The sequence below is a fragment of the Pan paniscus genome, chromosome 4 (genome assembly GCF_029289425.2).
Source record: "Pan paniscus chromosome 4, NHGRI_mPanPan1-v2.0_pri, whole genome shotgun sequence".
NCBI lineage: Eukaryota > Metazoa > Chordata > Mammalia > Primates > Hominidae > Pan > Pan paniscus.
In genome coordinates this window covers 155,192,671-155,212,299 of record NC_073253.2, presented here as the reverse complement: position 1 = coordinate 155,212,299, position 19,629 = coordinate 155,192,671, and the positions used below count along the sequence as shown (strand labels likewise).

The window sequence follows — 19,629 nt, the reverse complement described above, 5'->3', positions numbered from 1 at the left end:
GGTGGAGGCCGCAGTGATCCATGATTGCACCCCTGTACTCCAGCCTGGGCAACAGAGTGAGACCCTGTCTCAAAAAAAGAAAAAAAGAAAGAAAAAAAAAAAAGAATCCCGAAAAACTAGACTATAAAAAGATGTGCATTACAATTCCTACAGCAACCACTAAGAAAATAGCTAAAAAGTAAACAGTTAATAAAATCCAAAGTATTAAAATAGCATGCAGAAAATATTATCTAATACAAAAAGAGGCAGTAAAAAACAGGAATAAAGAACACATGAGACTTGTAAAAGACAAATGACTAATGTAAATCCAAACATATCAATAAGCAGATAAAATATGAATGGACTAAACAACTCAAAGAGCAGAGATTATCACACTGGATTTAAAAAGATTCAATTATATGTTGACTATAGGATGCATACTTTACATTCAAAGACATATACAGGTTGAAAATAAAAGTATAAAAAAAAGATACTGTGTAAACAGCAACCTTAAGTAGCTGAAGTGCTATCAGACAAAACAGGCTTTAAGACAAGATATATTACTGGAGACCAAAAAAGGGGATATTTCATAACGGTAAAAAGGTCAACAAATTGGGAAAATATAACAACTATAAGTGTATACATATCTAACAGCAGAACCATAAAATACATACAGGAAAAACTGACTGAATTCAGAGGAGCAACAGACAATACAACATTAGTTGAAGATTTCAATACCCCAATATCAGAAATTCTTTAAACAACCAGAGGTACAATACATATGGAAAAACATACAGAAATGTACCGCTTAGTACACTGTTGCAAAATATACATTCACAAAACTACTATACAAATTAAGATAGAGAACACTGCCAGAACCTCAGAAGCTTCCAGTGTACTCCTTTCTAAATTCTCTCACCCCGACATCCCTAGCCAAACAACTTTTCTTCATAACTTGAAGGAGCTAAATAATTGAGGTTGTCATACTTCTATAACACTGTGGAATGTATGCTTGCAACCTTTAGAAAACCAAGTATCTAAAAATGATTTTTAAAGAGCTCTTCTAATTTCTATTCTAGACCTGAAATATTTTATGGTCTATGCTCACCGAATTCTGACTTACTAGCTATAGTTAACAGTTCCGGATTGCTTTTACCTGCTAATCATTTAATCCTTATGATCCCACTTTACGCCAAGTTAAATGATAGAGCTAGGACAGATCTAACATTTCCAAGTTCATATTTTTAGGTGAGGTGGTGCACATCTATAGTCCCAAGTACTTGAGGGACTGAGGTGGGAGAATCGCTTGAGCCCAGGAGTTGCACTGGCAACGAAGCTAGACCCTATCTTTTAAATAAAACAAAGCAAAGCAAAACAAAACAAAACAACAAAGTTCACGCTCTTAACTACAAGACCATACTGTCTTCCACAGGTGTGGAAATAAAGAATTGTTTGCAGGAAGTAGAACTGAGTAACGCACAGAAGCTGCTGCAAAAAGGTGAACTCACAGAACTTACATGCTTCATAGTTCTAAAGAAAAAGTCACTTTTAATTCCCTTGGTGTCAAGAACTAGGGCATTTGAAAAGAGGATGACACTGCTCCAAAACATGTTATTCAGTTCCAGAGCTCTGACCTATAGTCATTTCGAGACCTATGTTAAAAATAAATCTCACTTGGTGTGGTAGCCCATACCTGTAATCCCAGCACTTTGGGAGGCCAAGGAGGGTGGATTGCTTGAGCTCAAGAGTTTGAGACCAGCATGGGCAACATGGCAAAACCCCGTCTCTACTAAAAAACAAAAATTAGGCCAGGTGCGGTGGCTCACACCTGTATCCCAGCACTTTGGGAGGCCGAGGCAGGTGGATTGCCTGAGGTCAGGAGTTCGAGACCAGCCTGGCCAACATGGTCAAACCCCGTCTCTATTAAAAATATAAAAATTAGCCAGGTGTGGTGGCAGGCGCCTGTAATCCCAGCTACTCGGGAGGCTGAGGCAGGAGAATCACCAGAACCTGGGAGGCAGAGGTTGCAGTGGGCTGAGATTGCACCACTGCACTTCAGCCTGGGTGACAGAGTAAGACTTCGTCTCAAAAACAAACAAAACAAAAAAATAAAAATAAAAATACAAAAATTAGCTGGGCATGATGGCTCATGCCTGCAGTCCCAGCTACTCTGGAGGCTGAGGTGGGAGGATCACTGGAGCCCAGGAATTTGAGGCTACAGTGGAATTATGGAATCGTGCCACTGCACCCCAGCCTGGGGGACAGAGCAAGACCTGGTTTCAAAAAAACAAAGCAAAACAAAACAAAAACAAACCTCTTCCTCACTGAATCAAGGGCTTGGACCACAGGACTTAGGCTGTTCTATTATTATTACTGTTACTCTTGAGGTGGTAGCATCACTTGAGCACGAGTTTGAGACCAACCGGGGCAACAAAGCAAAACCCCATATCCTGAAAAAAAAAAAAAAAAAAATTTAGCTGGGTGTGATGGCAAGCCCCTGTATTCCCAGCTATGAGGGAGGCTGAGGCAGGAGGATCACTTGAGCCCATAAGTTTGAGGCTGCAGTAAGCTATCATCATGCCACTGTGCTCCAGCTTGGGCTACTCTGTCTCTCTTAAAAAAGATAAAGGAACTGTCATCAACTAGAGAAAACTAAGGCAACATGAAAACTAAATGCAGTGGATCCTGGAACAGAAAAGATGATGTTCATGGAAAATGTGATGAAATCTGAATAAGGTCTGCAGTTTATAGTGTTGTAATAATGTTTATTTCCTGGTTTTGATAACTGCACTATGGATATGTAAGCTGTTAAAATTAAGGGAAGCTGGAATCTATTTTTTGCTACTTTCTGAAAAATGTTATTTCAAAAATAAAAAGTTAAAATAGAACTCTCCACCTGGGAAATAATTTTTATCTTTCAAGAGCTAAATATAGTCTCCAGTAAGGACATTAAACCCCTACCTACCTCAGTAATGAGAGTTTTTCAACATACTTATGGCACAGAATGTGTAGGCACTGTGCTATGTACACAGCACAGAGAAGGCTCTACCCATTGCCCACCCCCCACACTTACATGCTAACCAGAGTATATTGATTGAACACTACCTGCAAGAAGTGTGGCTGTAAAGGCCACTTTACAAAAGATTGTTTCATGCAACCAGGTGGGACCAAATACTCTCTGATACCTGATGAGGAAGAGGAAAAGGAAGAGGCAAAGTCAGCAGAGTTTGAGAAGCCTGACCCCACAAGGAATCCTTCTAGAAAAAGAAAGAAGGAGAAGAAAAAGAATAGGAAGTCATCTGACTCTGACAGCTCAGACTCTGAGAATGATACAGGCAAGAGGGCAAGGCACACATCAAAAGACAGCAAGGCAGCAAAGAAGAAGAAAAAGAAGAAGCACAAGAAGCACATAGGAGTGGAAAGATTAGGCAACATGTGACATGCCTTGTGCACACGGCTTTGTCCCCATTGAGCCTTGTATTTGGAAGCTTAGTCACCTGTGTCCATCTGGATCTGTTTCGTGATAAAACACGAAACTACCTAAAATAAAAAGGTAAGCAGAGTTACATGTCTCCCTAGCTGAATTATAAGTTTCTTGACAGAGAAAACCATATTCTTCAAGAAAACTTCAGCCTGGGCAACACAGCAAGACCGTGTCTCTCCTAAAAATCAAAAAAATTAGCTGGGCGTGGTGGCTTATGCCTGTAGTCCCAGCTATTTGGGAGGCTGAGGGGGAAGGATCACTTGAGCCCCAGAGGTAGAGGTTACAATGAGCCATGATTGCGTCACTGCACTCCAGCCTGGGCAACAGAGCAAAACTCTATTTCCAAAAAAAAAAAAAAGAAAGAAAACCAATTTTGCCTAATATATATATATATTTTTTGAGACAGTGTTTTGTTCTGTTGCCCAGGCTGGAGTGCAGTGATGCAATCTCAGTTCATTGCAACCTCCGCCTACCGGGTTCAAGTGATTCTCCTGCCTCAGCCTCCTGAGTAGCTGGGATTATAGGCGCACACCACCAGGCCCTGCTAATTTTTTTTGTATTTTTAGTAGAGATGGGGTTTCACCTTGTTGGTCAGGCTGGTCTTAAACTTGACCTCAGGTGATCCGCCCACCTCGGCCTCCCAAAGTGTTGGGATTACAGGTGTGAGCCACTGCACCCGGCCTATTTTGTCTATTAATTGCAGGTACTAACAAATGTCTGCTGAATGAATAACTCAATTTCTAGAATTACCCTGAATCTGTAGCATATGCGGGTTAATTTTCATTTAACTAACAAAGAAATAAAGGTGGAAACTATTACAAGTGTCCTTTCTGAATAAAATTAGCAAATCAAGGATTTAAATATTATAAACTGCTTTACATAAAGAAGATATTCTATAAAGAAGACAAATTACTGTAAATACTAGTTAGGATGAAAAATGGAAATGGTATGCTACTATTGCTAAGTGAAGACTCTTCCTGTAAAGCAAATATCCATGACTTGGCTATAATCTTACCTTGTAATTTCCTATTTACTAACATAGTACCCCTATCTGCTTAATTACCTATACTAGATTAGATGCCTGATTCCATGGCTGTGTAACTCATTCAATGAGCCAAAACTCATAATACTTATTATGTGCCAAACATTGTGCTAAGAGCTTCAAATGGATTGATTCACTTGCTTAAAATATTAGAAGTAGCTTGAATATAATTTTTTAATTGACAACAAAAAAACCACCCTCCAAAAAACCCAAAAATCCAAGCTAGAGAACTTCAACTGATATAATTTAAAATCCTGGGTAGCATGGCAAAATGTTAGAAAGTGCTTCTCTAGTCCCTTATAAATAAACCACTCTTCAGCAGACTACAATGCAGTGGCTGAGTAGGGTATTTCTTTTACTTTAGGTCAGTGAATACAACATAAACACACTTGACTTTGAGCTTATAAGTGTATACCCCATCTATCATTATTAAATAGTTAAAAACTTGCATGAAATACATTTAAAAAATAATCTCATATTTAAATAATCCTATGGTAAGCATGTGCTCAACAGACAAACAGGGAGAAAACCAAGACTCTCACTCCGGCAAGCTTATGTCCATATTATAAATCTATCAGCAGCTCTCTGCTGCCCTCTGCAGTTTTGTGAAGTAATTGCTACAAAATAAAACGGCATACACTTTATGCCAAGCATAGTACCCAGGGATCACAGTACCCAGAGATCAATCGCTGGAGTAAAAGAGAGTGTAAAGAGAGGTACATACTTGCTCAACTGCTGGAAAGTGGAGGCACATGCAACAAAACTTTCTGCTTTAGTCTTATCTAGGTGGGACAAGAAAACTACACTTGGAATGCAAATACTGGAAGGGCTAGGGACATCAGTTCTATAATTATTTTGAAGGGAATTCCTTATCATTAAAAAAATAAGCTTTTGGTTTTGTCTTCTTTGAAATCAGATATCACTTGCTTTACATACATAAAGACATATCTGTTCTTTCCACAAGTCACCTTTACAGGTCCTCTAGGGAGGCATGAGGGAGGATCTTTGGATCTAAGCCACAGTTAGAACCTGCCTCTCAGTAGGTGTTATCCTTCTGAGGAAAAAAATGACTGATCTATGAGGAATTAATCTTGGAAATAGTCCCTTGTTTCTTAAATCAGAAAATTCTATTTCCCAAAACTCAATCTTTAACAGAAATAAATTTTCTATGTCCGGACTGCTTAAATTCGGCCCAACAAGTTGTTTTTAGACCTTGATCAACGGATGTAGGTAAAAGAAAACCTCCTATTCAGTTCTTCCGATGTTGGATGCAGTCGATGTACGGGTTAGGTCAATACTTCTTGTTTTGGAAGCTTAGTCATCTCTGTCCATCTGGATCTGTTTCCCATGGTGTGGCCACAGTTCTTCCTATATCAAAATTACCTGGGAGGCTTGCTAACAAAACAGATGCCTGGTTGTTGCCTCACAGGTGTGTGGTGTCAGACACTTCTCAGGCTGTGCATGGTTAATACATTTCCTGTGATGCTTAGACACAATAAAGTCTGGAAACCACTGATCTACACAAAGTGACCTTTCTTAATAAACACAGGAAATACTGAACGTCATTTTAACTTTTCTGCCAGCAAATAATGTAAACACACCTCACTAACTTCCAAATGTTTTAGAGCAGCGGTCCCTACCCTTTTTGGCACCAGGAACTGCTTTTGTGGGGAACTATTTTTCCACGGACTAGGGTCTTGGGGTGTTCATAATGATTCAAGCACATTACATTTATTGTGTACTTTATAATTATTAAACTGTAATATATAATCAAATAGTTATACAATTCACCATAATGTAGAATCAGTGGGAGCCCTAAGCTTGTTTTCCTGCAACTAGACGGTCCCACCTGGGGGTGACGAGAGACAGTGATAGACTATCAGGCATTAGATTCTTGTAAGGAGCAGGCAACACAGATCCCTTGCATGTGCAATTCACAACAGGGTTCACAAGCCTACGAGAATCTAATGCTACCATGGATATGACATGAGGTGGAGCTCAGACAGTAATGCAAGCGATGGGAAGTGGCTGTAAATACAGATGAAGCTTCCCTCACTAGCCTGCTGCTCACTTCCTGCTGTGTGGCTGGGTTCCTTACAGGCCACAGACTGGTATCAGTACATGGCCGGGGGTTGACGACCCCTGTTTTAGAGCAAGCAACCCTTATTTCCACTGGTTTAAACTCAGCATCAGGCCAGGCAGGGTGGTTCATTCCTGTAATCCCAGCACTTTGGGAGGCCAAGTGAAAGGGCCTCTACAAAAATAAAAATAAACAAACTTGGGATCAGAAATCTAAGCTCCTTCTAGGATTTGATTTAATCGTTTGTAGACAGCATTAAGTTCAACAGTGGTAACTCTAAGAAGCTGGTAAAACTGACCACCTTAGTTCCAAAGGATGCCCATTAGAAATGAAAGAAAAGGAGGCTGGGGCGGGCGGATCACTTGAGGTCAGGAGTTCAAGACCAGCCTGGCCAACGTGGTGAAACTCCGTCTCTACTAAAAATACAAAAATTAGCTGGGTGTGGTGGTGGGCACCTGTAATCCCAGCTACTTGGGAGGCTGAGGCAGGAGAATCACTTGAACCTGGGAGGCAGAGGTTGCAGTGAACCAAGATCATGCCACTGTACTCCAGTCTGGGCGACAGGGCAAGACTCTGTCTGAAAATAAACCAACAGAAAACAACAACAAAAAAAAGAAAACAAGAAATGAAAGAAAAGGGAGGCAGGGCACAGTGGCTCATGCCTATAATCCCAGCACTTTGGGAGGCTGAGGTGGGTGGATCATGATGTGAGTTCGAGACCAGCCTGGCCAATATGGTGAAACCCAGTCTCTAGTAAAAATACAAAAATTAGCTGGGCGTGGTGGCACACGCCTGTAGCCCCAGCTACTCGGGAGGCAGAGAGAGAATTGCTTGAATCCAGGAGGCGGAGGTTGCAGTGAGCGGAGATCGCACCGCTGCACTCCAGCTTGGGCGACAGAGAGGGAATATCCATCTCAAAAAAAAAAAAAGAATGAAAGAAAAGGGAAACAACAAAATCAGAAAGATTGCTCATGACGTTAACAGGACTATGCAGGCCACTATGGAAGAAGTTACTGAAAACTTTTTGGGAGCAATCGAGAGAGTATTCCCTGCAAACACACCCACAGCCACAACATTAATTAGATTATGAAAATGGTGCAATAGGGTGGCAGAAACATGGAAATCCAAAAGATTAAGTAATGTGGAATTTAGGAAAAATGACAGAGGGAAGAGACTGAAATATAACTTCTGTTCTAAACTGAAACTTCTAAGCTTTGATAATGGTTCCTAGAGAGAAAATGACCTTAAAGAATAATCCTTAAAATTTTCAGAGCCTAATGTTTTAAAATCCCAGATACCAGGCATTCTGAATCCATGTTCACCAAGCAACAGACTTTTGGATCCCTTATGTGTACATGTAAATGAATACCATTTGCAAACCACTAGTGAAAGGGAGCAAACCCATTGAAATGACTAAATCTGCATTTTGGCTTACAAATAAAAAATGTTTGTTTGCAGGAAAGAATTAAATCACCAGAACCTGGATGAGTTCAAAGTTCCTTCATCTTCTTCATATTAATAAAGGCCACACCATCCATCCAGTAGCTGAAGACAAGGAATCATTCTAACGTCTCACTCCATCCCGCCAATCGAATCCACTGCAATGTGTGGTCTGCTTTACCTCTGAAATATATCCCGAAATCATACACTTCTCTTCAGATCCACAGTTTAAGCTACTATCATCTTCACCAGGCTACTGCATTAGAGCCTAATTGGTCTCAAATGTTCTATTCATGTCCCTCCTCCATCCTCATACCCCTCCATTCTCTGTATAAGAACTGAATTCTCTTATTAAAATGTAAATAACTTCCGTCTCTCCCTGGCTTAAAATTATCCATCTGTTTCCTTCTGCACTTGGAAAAAACTTCAAGTTCTTTACCACGGCTTAGGAACTATTCCATAATCAGACCCTTGCCTACTATCAGCCCACTCTCTTCCTTAATCATCATGCTTCAGCCATCGGCTCTTCCATTCCTTGAACATGCCAAAACACCAAACTTGTTGTTACTTTAGGGCTTTATTCAACTGCTCTCTTTGTCTGCAATGCTTCCCTCTCAGAGGGTCACACATTTGGCTGCTCCCAGCGCCACCCTCCCCTAAGTCTCTGTTGAGAGGCCACCTCTCCAGAGAGGCTTTCCTGACCAGCCAATCTAAAGCAGTCCTCTCCACCTGTCTTAGTCAGGTTGCTATAACAAAATAACAGACTCAGTAATTTATAAATAATATAAACTTATTTTGCACAGCTCTAGGGGCTGGAAATTCCAAGATTAAGGCACCAGAAGATTTCGCGTCTGGTAAGGGGCTTGTTCTTTGCTTCAATATGGTGCCTTCTTTCTGCATCCTCACTTTGTGGAAGGGGAGTAGAAGGGCCCAACAGGCTCCCTCAAGTCTTTTATTGGTATACTTTATAAGGATACTAATTCTTCTAATCACCTTCTAAAGGCTCCACCTCTTAATACTACACATTGAGGATTAAGTTCAACATGAATTTTGGAGGAAAACATTCAAACCATAGCATCATCCTTCCAACCCAACCCATCCTTCATCTTAACATTTTGTCCTAATTCTCCAATGAGAGAACAGAAACCCTGTCTTGTTCACCACTGTATCCCTCAGGGCCTCAAACAATGTCTAGTGGGTGGAAGAAATGTAAATATTACTTGAATAAATGTGAGAAAAAAAATTCTGTAACTTGTAAGGCCAATTATTGGCTCTCATGGGGGAGAAAAAGATGCTATTCATTCAACAGCTATTTAATGAAGGAAGATTGTGTAAAACCCATGACAGTGGTCCTCAAGCCTCAGCATGTGCATATGAATTACCTAGGAAATTTACACATGAGACCTAAGAAACTGCACTGTGACAAGCAGTCCATAAAAGGCGATTTTCTTATGGAATCAATACTAGCATTCTGCAGTATGTGCCATAGGTCCTAATACTATAAACACTTGCTATGGTCTGAATGTGTCCCTCCAAAATTCATGTTGAAATAATCCCCATTGTGTTGGTATTAAGAGGTGGGTCCTTTTGGGATGTGATTAAGTCATAAGGGTTCCAACCTCATGAATGGATTAGTGTCCTAATAAAAGAGGTTGAAGGGAGCTGCCCTGCCCCTGCTGCCATGTAGGGACACAAATGGTGCCATCTGTAAGGAAGAGGCCCTCACCAGACACTATAATTGCTGGCACCTTGATCTTGGACTTCTCAGCCTCCAGAATTATGAGCAATAAATTTCTATTATTTATAAGTTATCCAGTCTAAGGTATTTTGTTATAGCAGCTTCAACATACTAAGATAGCATTTTTGTATCATAATGTTATTATTGCAATTCTCTTCTGCTGCTACATTTGTCCTTCACCTTAGCCAAGCCTCTCAGAACCAGTTATTTGCTTCACATACCTAGTACATCTCAAATGTTAGCTAAAATTCCATTCCTGTGGGTAGTTATATCTACATTTAAGCTTTCACAAATAGTTAAGATTTACTGCTGAAATAAACACACAAATACACTATACTCTCATTGAGAGCTTTTCCTGTTTTTACCAAATCTTAACTGCTTTCCTCCTCAATTATTCTTGATTTATGAGTCCTGCTGAGAAGTGACACTACACTTGAGCCTGAATTATCTTCCCAGCCACAGGACAAGTGAAGTTAGCTTGATTAACAGACTTTGGCTACTATTATTTGGTTGTGTCCAACAAGAAACCTTTAATAATACATAGACCCTGTACGGAATAGCACTTCTTTCCCAAATCATCAGGGGTCAGCTTCATGTGCTTTTGTGGTAGGGCACACAGTTTGGTTGTAAAGTAATCAATTTTTATTTATTTATATTCTTAAAATGGAATAATGTAATACAGGCTTACTGAAAAAAAAGCAAATATTACAAAATTGCATTACATATAAATTAAAATTCCCTAATAATCACACCTCTCAAAGTTACTTACTGCTTACACTTTGGTGTATACCCTTCAAATTTGTATGTATAAACATATTTTCACATAGCCTTAAAAGAAATCATCACTGTTGTATAACCTGATTAATTAATTTGACATTATATTACAGGGAGCTTCCCAGGTCAATACCTACGATTCATCTTTTCAAAAAAATTTTTAAAATTATTTATTTATTTATTGAGACAGAGTCTCATTCTGTCACCCAGGCTGGAGTGCAGTGGCGTGATCTCGGCTCACTGCAACCTCCGCCTCCTAGGTTCAAGCAATTCTCGTGCCTCAGCCTTCTAAGTAGCTGGGACTATAGGTGTGCACCACCATACCTGGCTAATTTTTGTATTTTTAGTAGAGATGGGGTTTCACCATGTTGGCCAGGCTGGTCTTGAATTCCTGGTCATGAGTGGTCTGCCCACCTTGGCCTCCCAAAGCGCTGGGATTATAGGCATGAGCCACTGCACCCGGCCAAGATTTACCTTTAACAACTGCATTGTATACTACATAAATATAACAACAAAATTTAAGTAATACTCTGGGAAGAACACATTTTTCTCTCCTACTATACCCTCCCAATAGGTCTGACACCAGATGAGAGTGTTTTCCACACTAAACAATTCTCCAATGGACACCAACGGGGTGTCCTATAATTCAATTCAGTTCTGTCACTATCTCCAGGTAGACAGTATCTGATCCCACAGGTTAAGAGTTTAGTCTCATAAGCCTGGCCCCACTTCAGACACTAATCACAAGTCCCAGGTTGTGACCTATGATTCCGACTGAATGGTTAGCACAGGGTTCTTACCACCCCCTCTGTGGGTTCAATAATTTGCTAGAATGGCTCACAGAACTCTGGGAAACACTTTACTTACACTTAGTAGTTTATTATAAAGGACATTATGAAGGATATAGAACAGCCAGGTGAAGAGACACACAGGGAAAGGTAGAGGGAGAAGGGGTGCAGAGCTGCCACGCCCTCTCTGGGTGCTACCCTCTTAACACTTCCATGTGCTCATCAACCTGGAAGCTCAACAGATTTCTAGTTCAAGAGTTTTTATAGGCCAGGCGCAGCAGCTCACACCTGTAATCCTAGCACTGTGGGAAGCTGAGATGGGAATATTGCTTGAGTCTAGGAGTTCGAGACCAGCCTGGGCAACATAGTGAGACTTCATTTCAAACACAAAAAAATTTAGCAAGGTGTGGTGGAAGGCGCCTGTGGTCCCAGCCACTTGGGACATTGATGTAGGAGGATTGCTTGAGCCCAGGAGGTTGAAGCCTGCAGTGAACTATGATCGCACCTCTGCACTCCAGCCTGGGCAACAGAGCGAGACTTGGCTCAAAACACAAGAAGAAAAAAGCTTTAACGGAGCTTAATCTCCAGCACTTGCCCTCCTCCTTTCCTGGATTTTGGTAGGTGGTGCCAAAAGTTCCAACCCTCTAAACCTCTAATCACTTAGTCTTTTTGGTGACTGGCCCCATCCTTCCTTAGGCTATAGATAGGCCAGATCCTAAAAGTTATCTCATTAGGATGAACTCAGGTGTCATCAAAAGGGGTACATTAAGAATAACAAAAAAATACACTACACTATCAGAAAATTCCAAGGGTTCTAGTGGCTCTGTAACAGGAACCAGGGACAAAGACCAAATAAATTTACTATACTACAAATACCCTGTTTAACATTGTCTAGCTTTCCAAAATTATGAATGATGCTGCAACACATCTATGTATATACATTTGTGTATATTTCTAATAATTTCCTTGAAATAAATGGCTACAAGAGAATCAGTGTTAATGCTGTCATGTCCAATATGGTAGTTACTAGCCACATGTGACGATTTTAAAATTATTTATTTATTCATTTTGAGACAAGGTCTCACTCTGTTGCACAGGCTGGGGTGCAGTGGCGTGATCATGGCTCACTGCAGCCTTGACTTCCCAGGCTCCAGGGATCCTCCCACCTCAGCCTCCTGAGTGGTGGGGCTACAGGCTTGTGCCACACGTGATTATTTTTATTTTTATTTTTAAAGGCTTTTTAACAAATTTTAATTAAAAAAAAAATTTTTTTTTTTTTTTGGAAAGACAGGGTCTCACTATGTTGCCCAGGCTGGTCTCAAACTCCTGGGCTCAAGTGATCCTCCAGCCTCAGCCTCCCAAGTGCTGGGATTATAGGAATGAGCCACTATGCCTGGCCCATGTGACTATTTATTTATTTTCTGAGACGGAGTTTTGCTCTTGTCTCCCAGGCTGGAGTGCAATGGCCCAATCTCGGCTCACTGCAACCTCGACCTCCTGGGTTCAAGCAATTCTCCTGCCTCATCCTCCTGAGTAGTTGGGATTACAGGAGCCCGCCACCAGGCCTGGCTAATTTTTTTATTTTTGGTAGAGATGGGGTTTCACTATGTTGGCCAGGCTGGTCTTGGGTCGAACTCCTGACCTTAGGTGATCTGCCTGCCTCAGCCTCCCAGAGTGCTGGGATTATAGGTGTGAGCCATCCCGTATGACTATTTAAATTAATTAAAATAAAATTCAGTTCCTCAGCCGTAATAGCCACATTTCAAGTGCTCAACAGCCTGATGTAGTCAGCAGCTACCATACTGCATGGTGCAGGATGTAGAACATTCCTATCATTGTAGAAGAGTCTATTGATAGCCCTATCTAAAGAAATGGTCACATAAAAATTTGGTATCTGCATCCCATGAAGTGACATAACAATTTAAATTCCCAATATTAGTATATGAGTTCCAACATCCTCTCCTTGTCAACATCAGATCAATATTCTGATCTGATAGATGAGACATAATGTTTTAGTTAGTATTTTTTTTTTTTTTTTTTGAGACAGAGTCTTGCTCTGTCACCCAGGCTGGAGTGCAGAGGCCTGATCTCAGCTCACTATAACTTCCATCTCCCAGGTTCAAGCGATTCTCCTGCCGCAGCCTCCCAAGTAGCTGGGATTACAGGCGCACACCACCACGTCCAGTTAATTTTTGTATTTTTAGTAGAGATGGGGTTCCATCATGTTGGTCAGGCTGGTCGCGAATTCCTGACCTCATGATCCGCCCGCCTCGGCCTCCCAAAGTGCTAGGATTACAGGCGTGAGCCACCACGCCCAGCCTGTATTTTTCATCATTATTAATGAGGCTGAGTCTTTTCACATTTTTTGACCATTTTTTTTTTAGTCATTGTTGAACTATCTGAACTTTATTTTAAAAGATTCAAATATAACACTATCCTGTTTCTGATGAGCTATTAAAGCCAAACCATATATGCAGAAGACATTTCTTCAATCTGTTTCACTGGCTTCTTGAAAATTTTGGAAAGATATTTATCAAAATAGCATACAAACACCTAATAAGAGTAGTACCACAGTTAGCTGAAGGCAATCTGCACTCTTACAGGTTGTTTCCTTAAAGTAGAGTCAGTGGCTTACATTTCTCTAAATAATAAGACTAGCACTGCAGTATGTTACTGTTATGAGATATTCTTACAAATTTTCAAATTAGCTATGAAAACACTTAGACTGATATATAAATGAATAGAAAATATTTATGTTTTAAACATGAATACTACTGTATGATTATGTTTATATGAATGTCTGGAACAGGAAAAAACCACCTATGGGACAGGAATCAGAAGAGTGGTTAACCAGAGACTGGCGGGGTTGGGAAAGGAATGACTGATAAAGCACACAAATGGAGTTTCTGACATGATGGAAATGTTCTCTATCTTGATAGAAACGTGAGCTATGCAGGTGTATACAATTGTCAAACTCATTGCATTCTACACATGAGAACTGATATACAGTTTCACTAAATTATATCTCAATTTTTAAAAGGAGGGAAAAAAGTGAAAAAAAGTATCGTTCTACTTAGAATATTAAACTTACAGGCAATAAAAATAATTATCCTCACTGGGTGTGGTGGTTCACGCCTGTAATCCCAGCACTTTGGGAGGCCAAAGTGGGAGGACTGCTTGAGCCCAGGAGTTGGAGACCAGCCTTGGCAACATGGTGAGACACTGTCTCTACCAAAAAACCCACAAAAATTAGCCAGGCAGGGTGGTGCAAGCCTGTTGTCCCAGGTGCTCAGGAGGCTGAGGTGGGAGGATCCACTTGAGCCCAGGAGGTTGAAACTGCAGTGAGCCATGATCACATCACTGCACTCCAGCCTGGATGACACAGTGAGATCCTGTCTTTAAAAAAAAAAAAAAAAAATCATAAAAGTATTTATAGAACTTAAAGTATGATTTTCTGGCCTAGGAGACACAAAAAAAGTTTTAGTAAATTAGAGGTGGGGATCAGACTTTGTGACACCTTGAGCCAAACCATTCAACTGTCAAATCCAGAGGGCACTAGAAAATTAATATAATTTCAGGGCAAAATATATTAAGGTATCAGAAAAGCACTACTAACTTTTTAACACAGATGCATAATCAGTGTTTCTAAAAAGCCTGAAACCTGTTATAATGTTATGGAACAGTAGTTAATTTTTTTGAGCTGTATTTGCTGTGGTAGTTTATGAACTTGGCTCACTTTTGCCCTTTTTCCTCCTGTTCTGGTGGCGCACACTAGCACAAAAGCGAACACGTTCACATTAAAGCTAACTGATTTGATAATGAAAAGCGTCTAAGGAGAGAGAAAGAGAAGATGCTCCTACCCACCCCAGGCTACCTTCCCACCCCCACTGTTAGGCTTAGGCTGAACATTTATTATCTCATCTCAATACCAATGTATCACAACCTGTTCAGTGAGTAAGCTCCTTAGTGGCATAAACTACAATCTAGTTCAAGTTCTTTGTAGACAAACTCAAGACATTACAGTAACTCTTCAGAGACTACCTTGCTTGTGCAATCAGAAGGAAGTAGGACAGCAGGACTTCAGTCTCCAAAAGTGAAGGCTTGCCCAGTTAAGGGTGTGGCCCCAGGGCAAAGAAACAGGAGAGTGTACATTTTATTAGTCTATCTGCTTTGTAGGAAGACAGATGTTTTTGTTATTACATTATACATTATACTCTAGCTTTGGAATCCAACAGATTTGATTTGAGAATTAGTTTTGCAATTCATTAGGTGTTTGATCTTGGGCTAGTTACTTCATCCCTCTAAGCTGTTTCCTTATGGGAAATAACAGTATGTATCTCATAGGCATGTTGTGATGATTAATGAAAACACAAGTAACATTTTAAGTCAGTGGATGGCACATTGTAGGCATTCAACAAAGGATAGCTAGCTATAATCATACACAATTCTGTTCCTCAAGACCTCTGCAACCAAAACCCCACCAAGATATTCAGGCAGTCATATTTTGCTAACAAGGGATTAGCATAAACAGGAAATGTTCATAAACATAAATGTAGCATAAACATAAAATGTTCATTACAGAAATCTCAGCAGCCAACCATAGAAAAGGTCATAACAGAAAACTAAAAAGTATATATACATTTTGAAAATAAACAAAAAGACTGTTACATTACAGACTCCTGAAGTACAAGATGAACATAACTGAAGGTTCACAGAAAATAATGAAAATTTCTTTGTTAAGCAGATACACTCAAGTGCTTCCCTGTCACGCCACCGATTTATCTCAGATCCAACACTACTAAAGCCATAAGAAGACAAAGGGGCAAGTTATTCTTTACCACAGATGAGGTGGTCTATGATACAGTATCGACCACATTTTAAAATGCAGTGTAAGTGGCAGATCTTGCACAATAAATAAAATACTTACCTGTTTCTCTTCATCCGACATGTTTTTTTCCAGTTCTATTAGGTATTCTTCATCTAGTTCAGAGGAATTCACATCTTCATTAGATTTGTTCTCAACCTTGTCCGCTCCTGGCTCCTCCTCAAATGAGGCACTGCAGTCATGAAAACACTCCTCTTCTCCCTGGTCCTCCTGGAGATGGACCTCATCATCCTTGAGCAGCTTACTCTGGGAATGCTGATTTTTGGGATCAGGAACTGGAGGGCCAGCACACTCGGCTTCCTGAGTATCTGTAACCTTCAAACCATTTAACAGATCCTCTGGAACCCCACAGTTCTCTGACTTCTCCCCCATGCTGCCCAGTGAGGGAGGTGACGCTAAAGCTGGGGAAAACAAAACAAAACTGCTATGTAATGGTGCTTATATTTTTAAAAGTTCTGTTTCAAACCTAAACAAACCTCTGCATTACAGCCAAAAACCACACCGTAACTTTCTTTCACTGGAATTCATTATTTAAAAATACAGCTTATCATAAGTAATAATAATGTCAAATCGTCATTTTAACTGAGACCCCTTTTCTGGTCAAATCTGGTACCAGATTCTTTTTTTTTTTTTTTTGAGACTTAATCTCAGTCTGTCGCCCAGGCTGGAGTACAGTGGCGCGATCTCGGCTCACTGCAACCTCTGCCGTCCGGGTTCAAGCGATTCTCCTGCCTCAGCCTCCCGAGTAGCTGGGATTACAGGCGCCTGCCACCGCGCCTGGCCCAGAACTTCTTAAAAGCAACAAAAGAAGCCGTTTTTAATGTAACTCTTCCACGTTCCACCGTTCGTGTTCTGTTTGGATAGCAAAAATTAGGCAGAAACTAAAACAGTGACAAGAAAAAGGAAGCAGCCCTAATCTCCATTCAGAATGAATAATCAAGGCACGATTAAGAAACTACGGTCCGTCTTTTTAGCACCACCACAGGAAGCCCAAGAATACGTTTCTAGTAGACTTCAAAATAAAACCCGTGCCAAAATTGTGATTACTTTAACCCAAATGCGTGTGGTAGAGCCCACGCAGCTTACACTGGAAGGGGAACCCTGGCGCAGGTGACCCTAATCAGGATTACCGTGGGGGCCAGAGTCAGGCATTAGAAAGCGTGACTCTGAACCCTAGCTGCCCAAGAGAACACTAGAGATACTTTAGAAAATACCACTGCTCAGACCCTGACCAAATTCTGATTTATTAGTGTCGCGTCAAGCAAGGGCATCAGGTTTATTTATTTATTTATTTATTTATTTATGTTTTCATCCCAGGTGATTCTGATATGCAGCCAATTGCGAACCACTGCTGTAGAAGCTGAGTCAGAGCATCAGCAGCCCAGATATTTGCAAAAATTTGCGACAGATTTGCAAGAACGTAAATTGCTCTAGTCGCAGCAAAATCACGCCAACGACCCTTGTATCACGACAAGAGTCTGAATTTGCCCTAGTATGTGCCAAGAAAACTTAAAAAACCAGCAAGATCTTAATACGGAGACTTCGCCTCCACAGCAATGTCTTGCTTCTCTTCGCTCCCAGGTCTACTGGAAGAACACAGGAGTTTGAGCTCCTACAGTTAGGGAAGTGATGCCTCGCGCTTCCCAGCAGATTATTCCCTAGCTTTGTTCCTCACAGCCAACACGCTTAGACCCACGGGGTTACTCACAACCTCACAGCTTCTCCGGTCTCCACCTTCTTAGCCTCTGAGAGCTCCTACTTCCGCTCAGTCAGGTGCACTTCCGTCGATGACGACTAATAGCGTCGCTATTTGGCAAAGCATCCTGGGAAATGTAGCGAAACTCTCAGGGAGGAAAGGCATAGTCGCTGTGTGACGTCATTGTACGGCGTGACATTTGAGAGATGGTTGCCATCTTGGGTTACGGCAAGACTCCGCGTTACTCTGCACGAAGAGAAAAAAGGACAAAAGGAAGTCTGTCCCTGTGGTGTTCGTTTCACTATTTATTTATTTATTTATTTATTTATTTATTTATGAGACAGAGTCTCAGTCTGTCGCCCAGGCTGGAGTGCAGTGGCGCAATCACAGCCTCTACTCACTTCAGCCTCAACCTCCTGGGCTCAAGCGATTCTCTTGCCTCAGCCTTACGAGTAGCTGGGACCACAGGTGCGCGCCACCACGCCCAGCTAATTTTTTTGTATTTTTAGTAGAGACGGAGTTTCACTATGTTGTTCAGGCTGGTCTCGAACTCCTGGGCTCAAGCGATCCTCGCTCCTCGGCCTACCAAAGTGCTGGGATTATAGGCGTGAGCCACCGCGCCCGGTCCATTTTTATTTTTCAAGGGCTAGCCAAGTCAAACAGTGGGAGTGGAGAAGAAACAAAAAGATCTGTAACTGGTTGTGATCAGTTAGTTGTAAACACCACTGCACTCAGACCAACTTCAATAATATTTAAGACCATAAGGGAACCCTGAGACCAAGAGTGGTTACCCTATGCATTCATTCGAGAAATGTTCACTGAATGTTTATTAGACCCTGGGCATTGTGCTGGGATCACAGAATTGAAATATAGTACCCATCCTCAAGGTAGCCAGACAGGTAACCAGCAATGACAGCAGAGAATTCGTTTTCTGTAATTCACAGAACCTATTGCAGAGATAGATAGCTGGAAGAGACTTTTTCAAGAAGAGTATGAAACTTGTTTCTTGAATTTCCATCTAAATGAGATTATGCATACAGTTGTATTTTTTGTAAGTTGAAAGCTTTATATGCTAAAAGAAAACATCAAAAATATATCCTATTTTGGTTTTAGTATTTCTGAATTTTAAAAAATACCCCCAGAATTTAAAAAGTGTAAATGGAGGCTGAGTGTGGTGGCTCATGCCTGTAATCCCAGCACTTTGGAAGGTGGACATGGGAGGATCTCTTGGGGCCAGGAGTTCGAGACCAGCCTGACCAACATGGCAAAACCCATCTCTATCTATATATACATATACATATGTGTGTGTGTGTATAAATTAGCTGGGCACAGTGGCGCATATCTGTAGTCTCAGCTGCTCAGGAGGCTGAGGTGGGAGGATGCTTGAACCTAGGAGTCAGAGGCTGCAGTGAGCTGTGATCACGACACTGCACTTTGGCTTGAACAACAGAGGGAGACTCTCTATATTTAAAAAAAAAAAAAAAAGCAAATGGTTAAGCCTCTTTAAGCGGCCCTGTTAATTCAATTCTGGTGTAATGGAAAGACTGTAAACTTTGGAGCTAAATAAATAAGTAACTAAACCCATAAAACTTGAGTTACGGTCTCAGCTTCCTTTACTAGCTGTACAACTGTAAACAATAATTCCCATTGCTAATATTCATAGACTATACGCTTATTAAGCACCGCATGCTGTGAAAAATGCTTTAGGTGGCTTATTTGATTA

The 19,629-nt window shown here is 40.9% G+C and overlaps 1 protein-coding gene across 2 annotated transcripts in view; it reads right to left on the bottom strand.

Moving 5' to 3' along the window:
- Nucleotides 1-18,064, bottom strand: part of TTC1 (tetratricopeptide repeat domain 1) — a 56,691-nt gene extending 38,627 nt beyond the window's left edge. The window contains exons 1-2 of one of the 2 annotated variants that reach the window (XM_003819002.5): nt 17,919-18,064; nt 16,253-16,611 (exon numbers count right to left, since the gene is read on the bottom strand). In XM_003819002.5, the coding sequence (XP_003819050.2) occupies nt 16,253-16,582 (330 nt within the window). In that variant the 5' untranslated portion in view covers nt 16,583-16,611; nt 17,919-18,064. The remainder of the gene's footprint in view (nt 1-16,252; nt 16,612-17,918) is intronic. The other variant, XM_008972408.3, reaches the window with a different exon arrangement.
- Between the last annotated feature and the right edge of the window lie 1,565 nt (nt 18,065-19,629).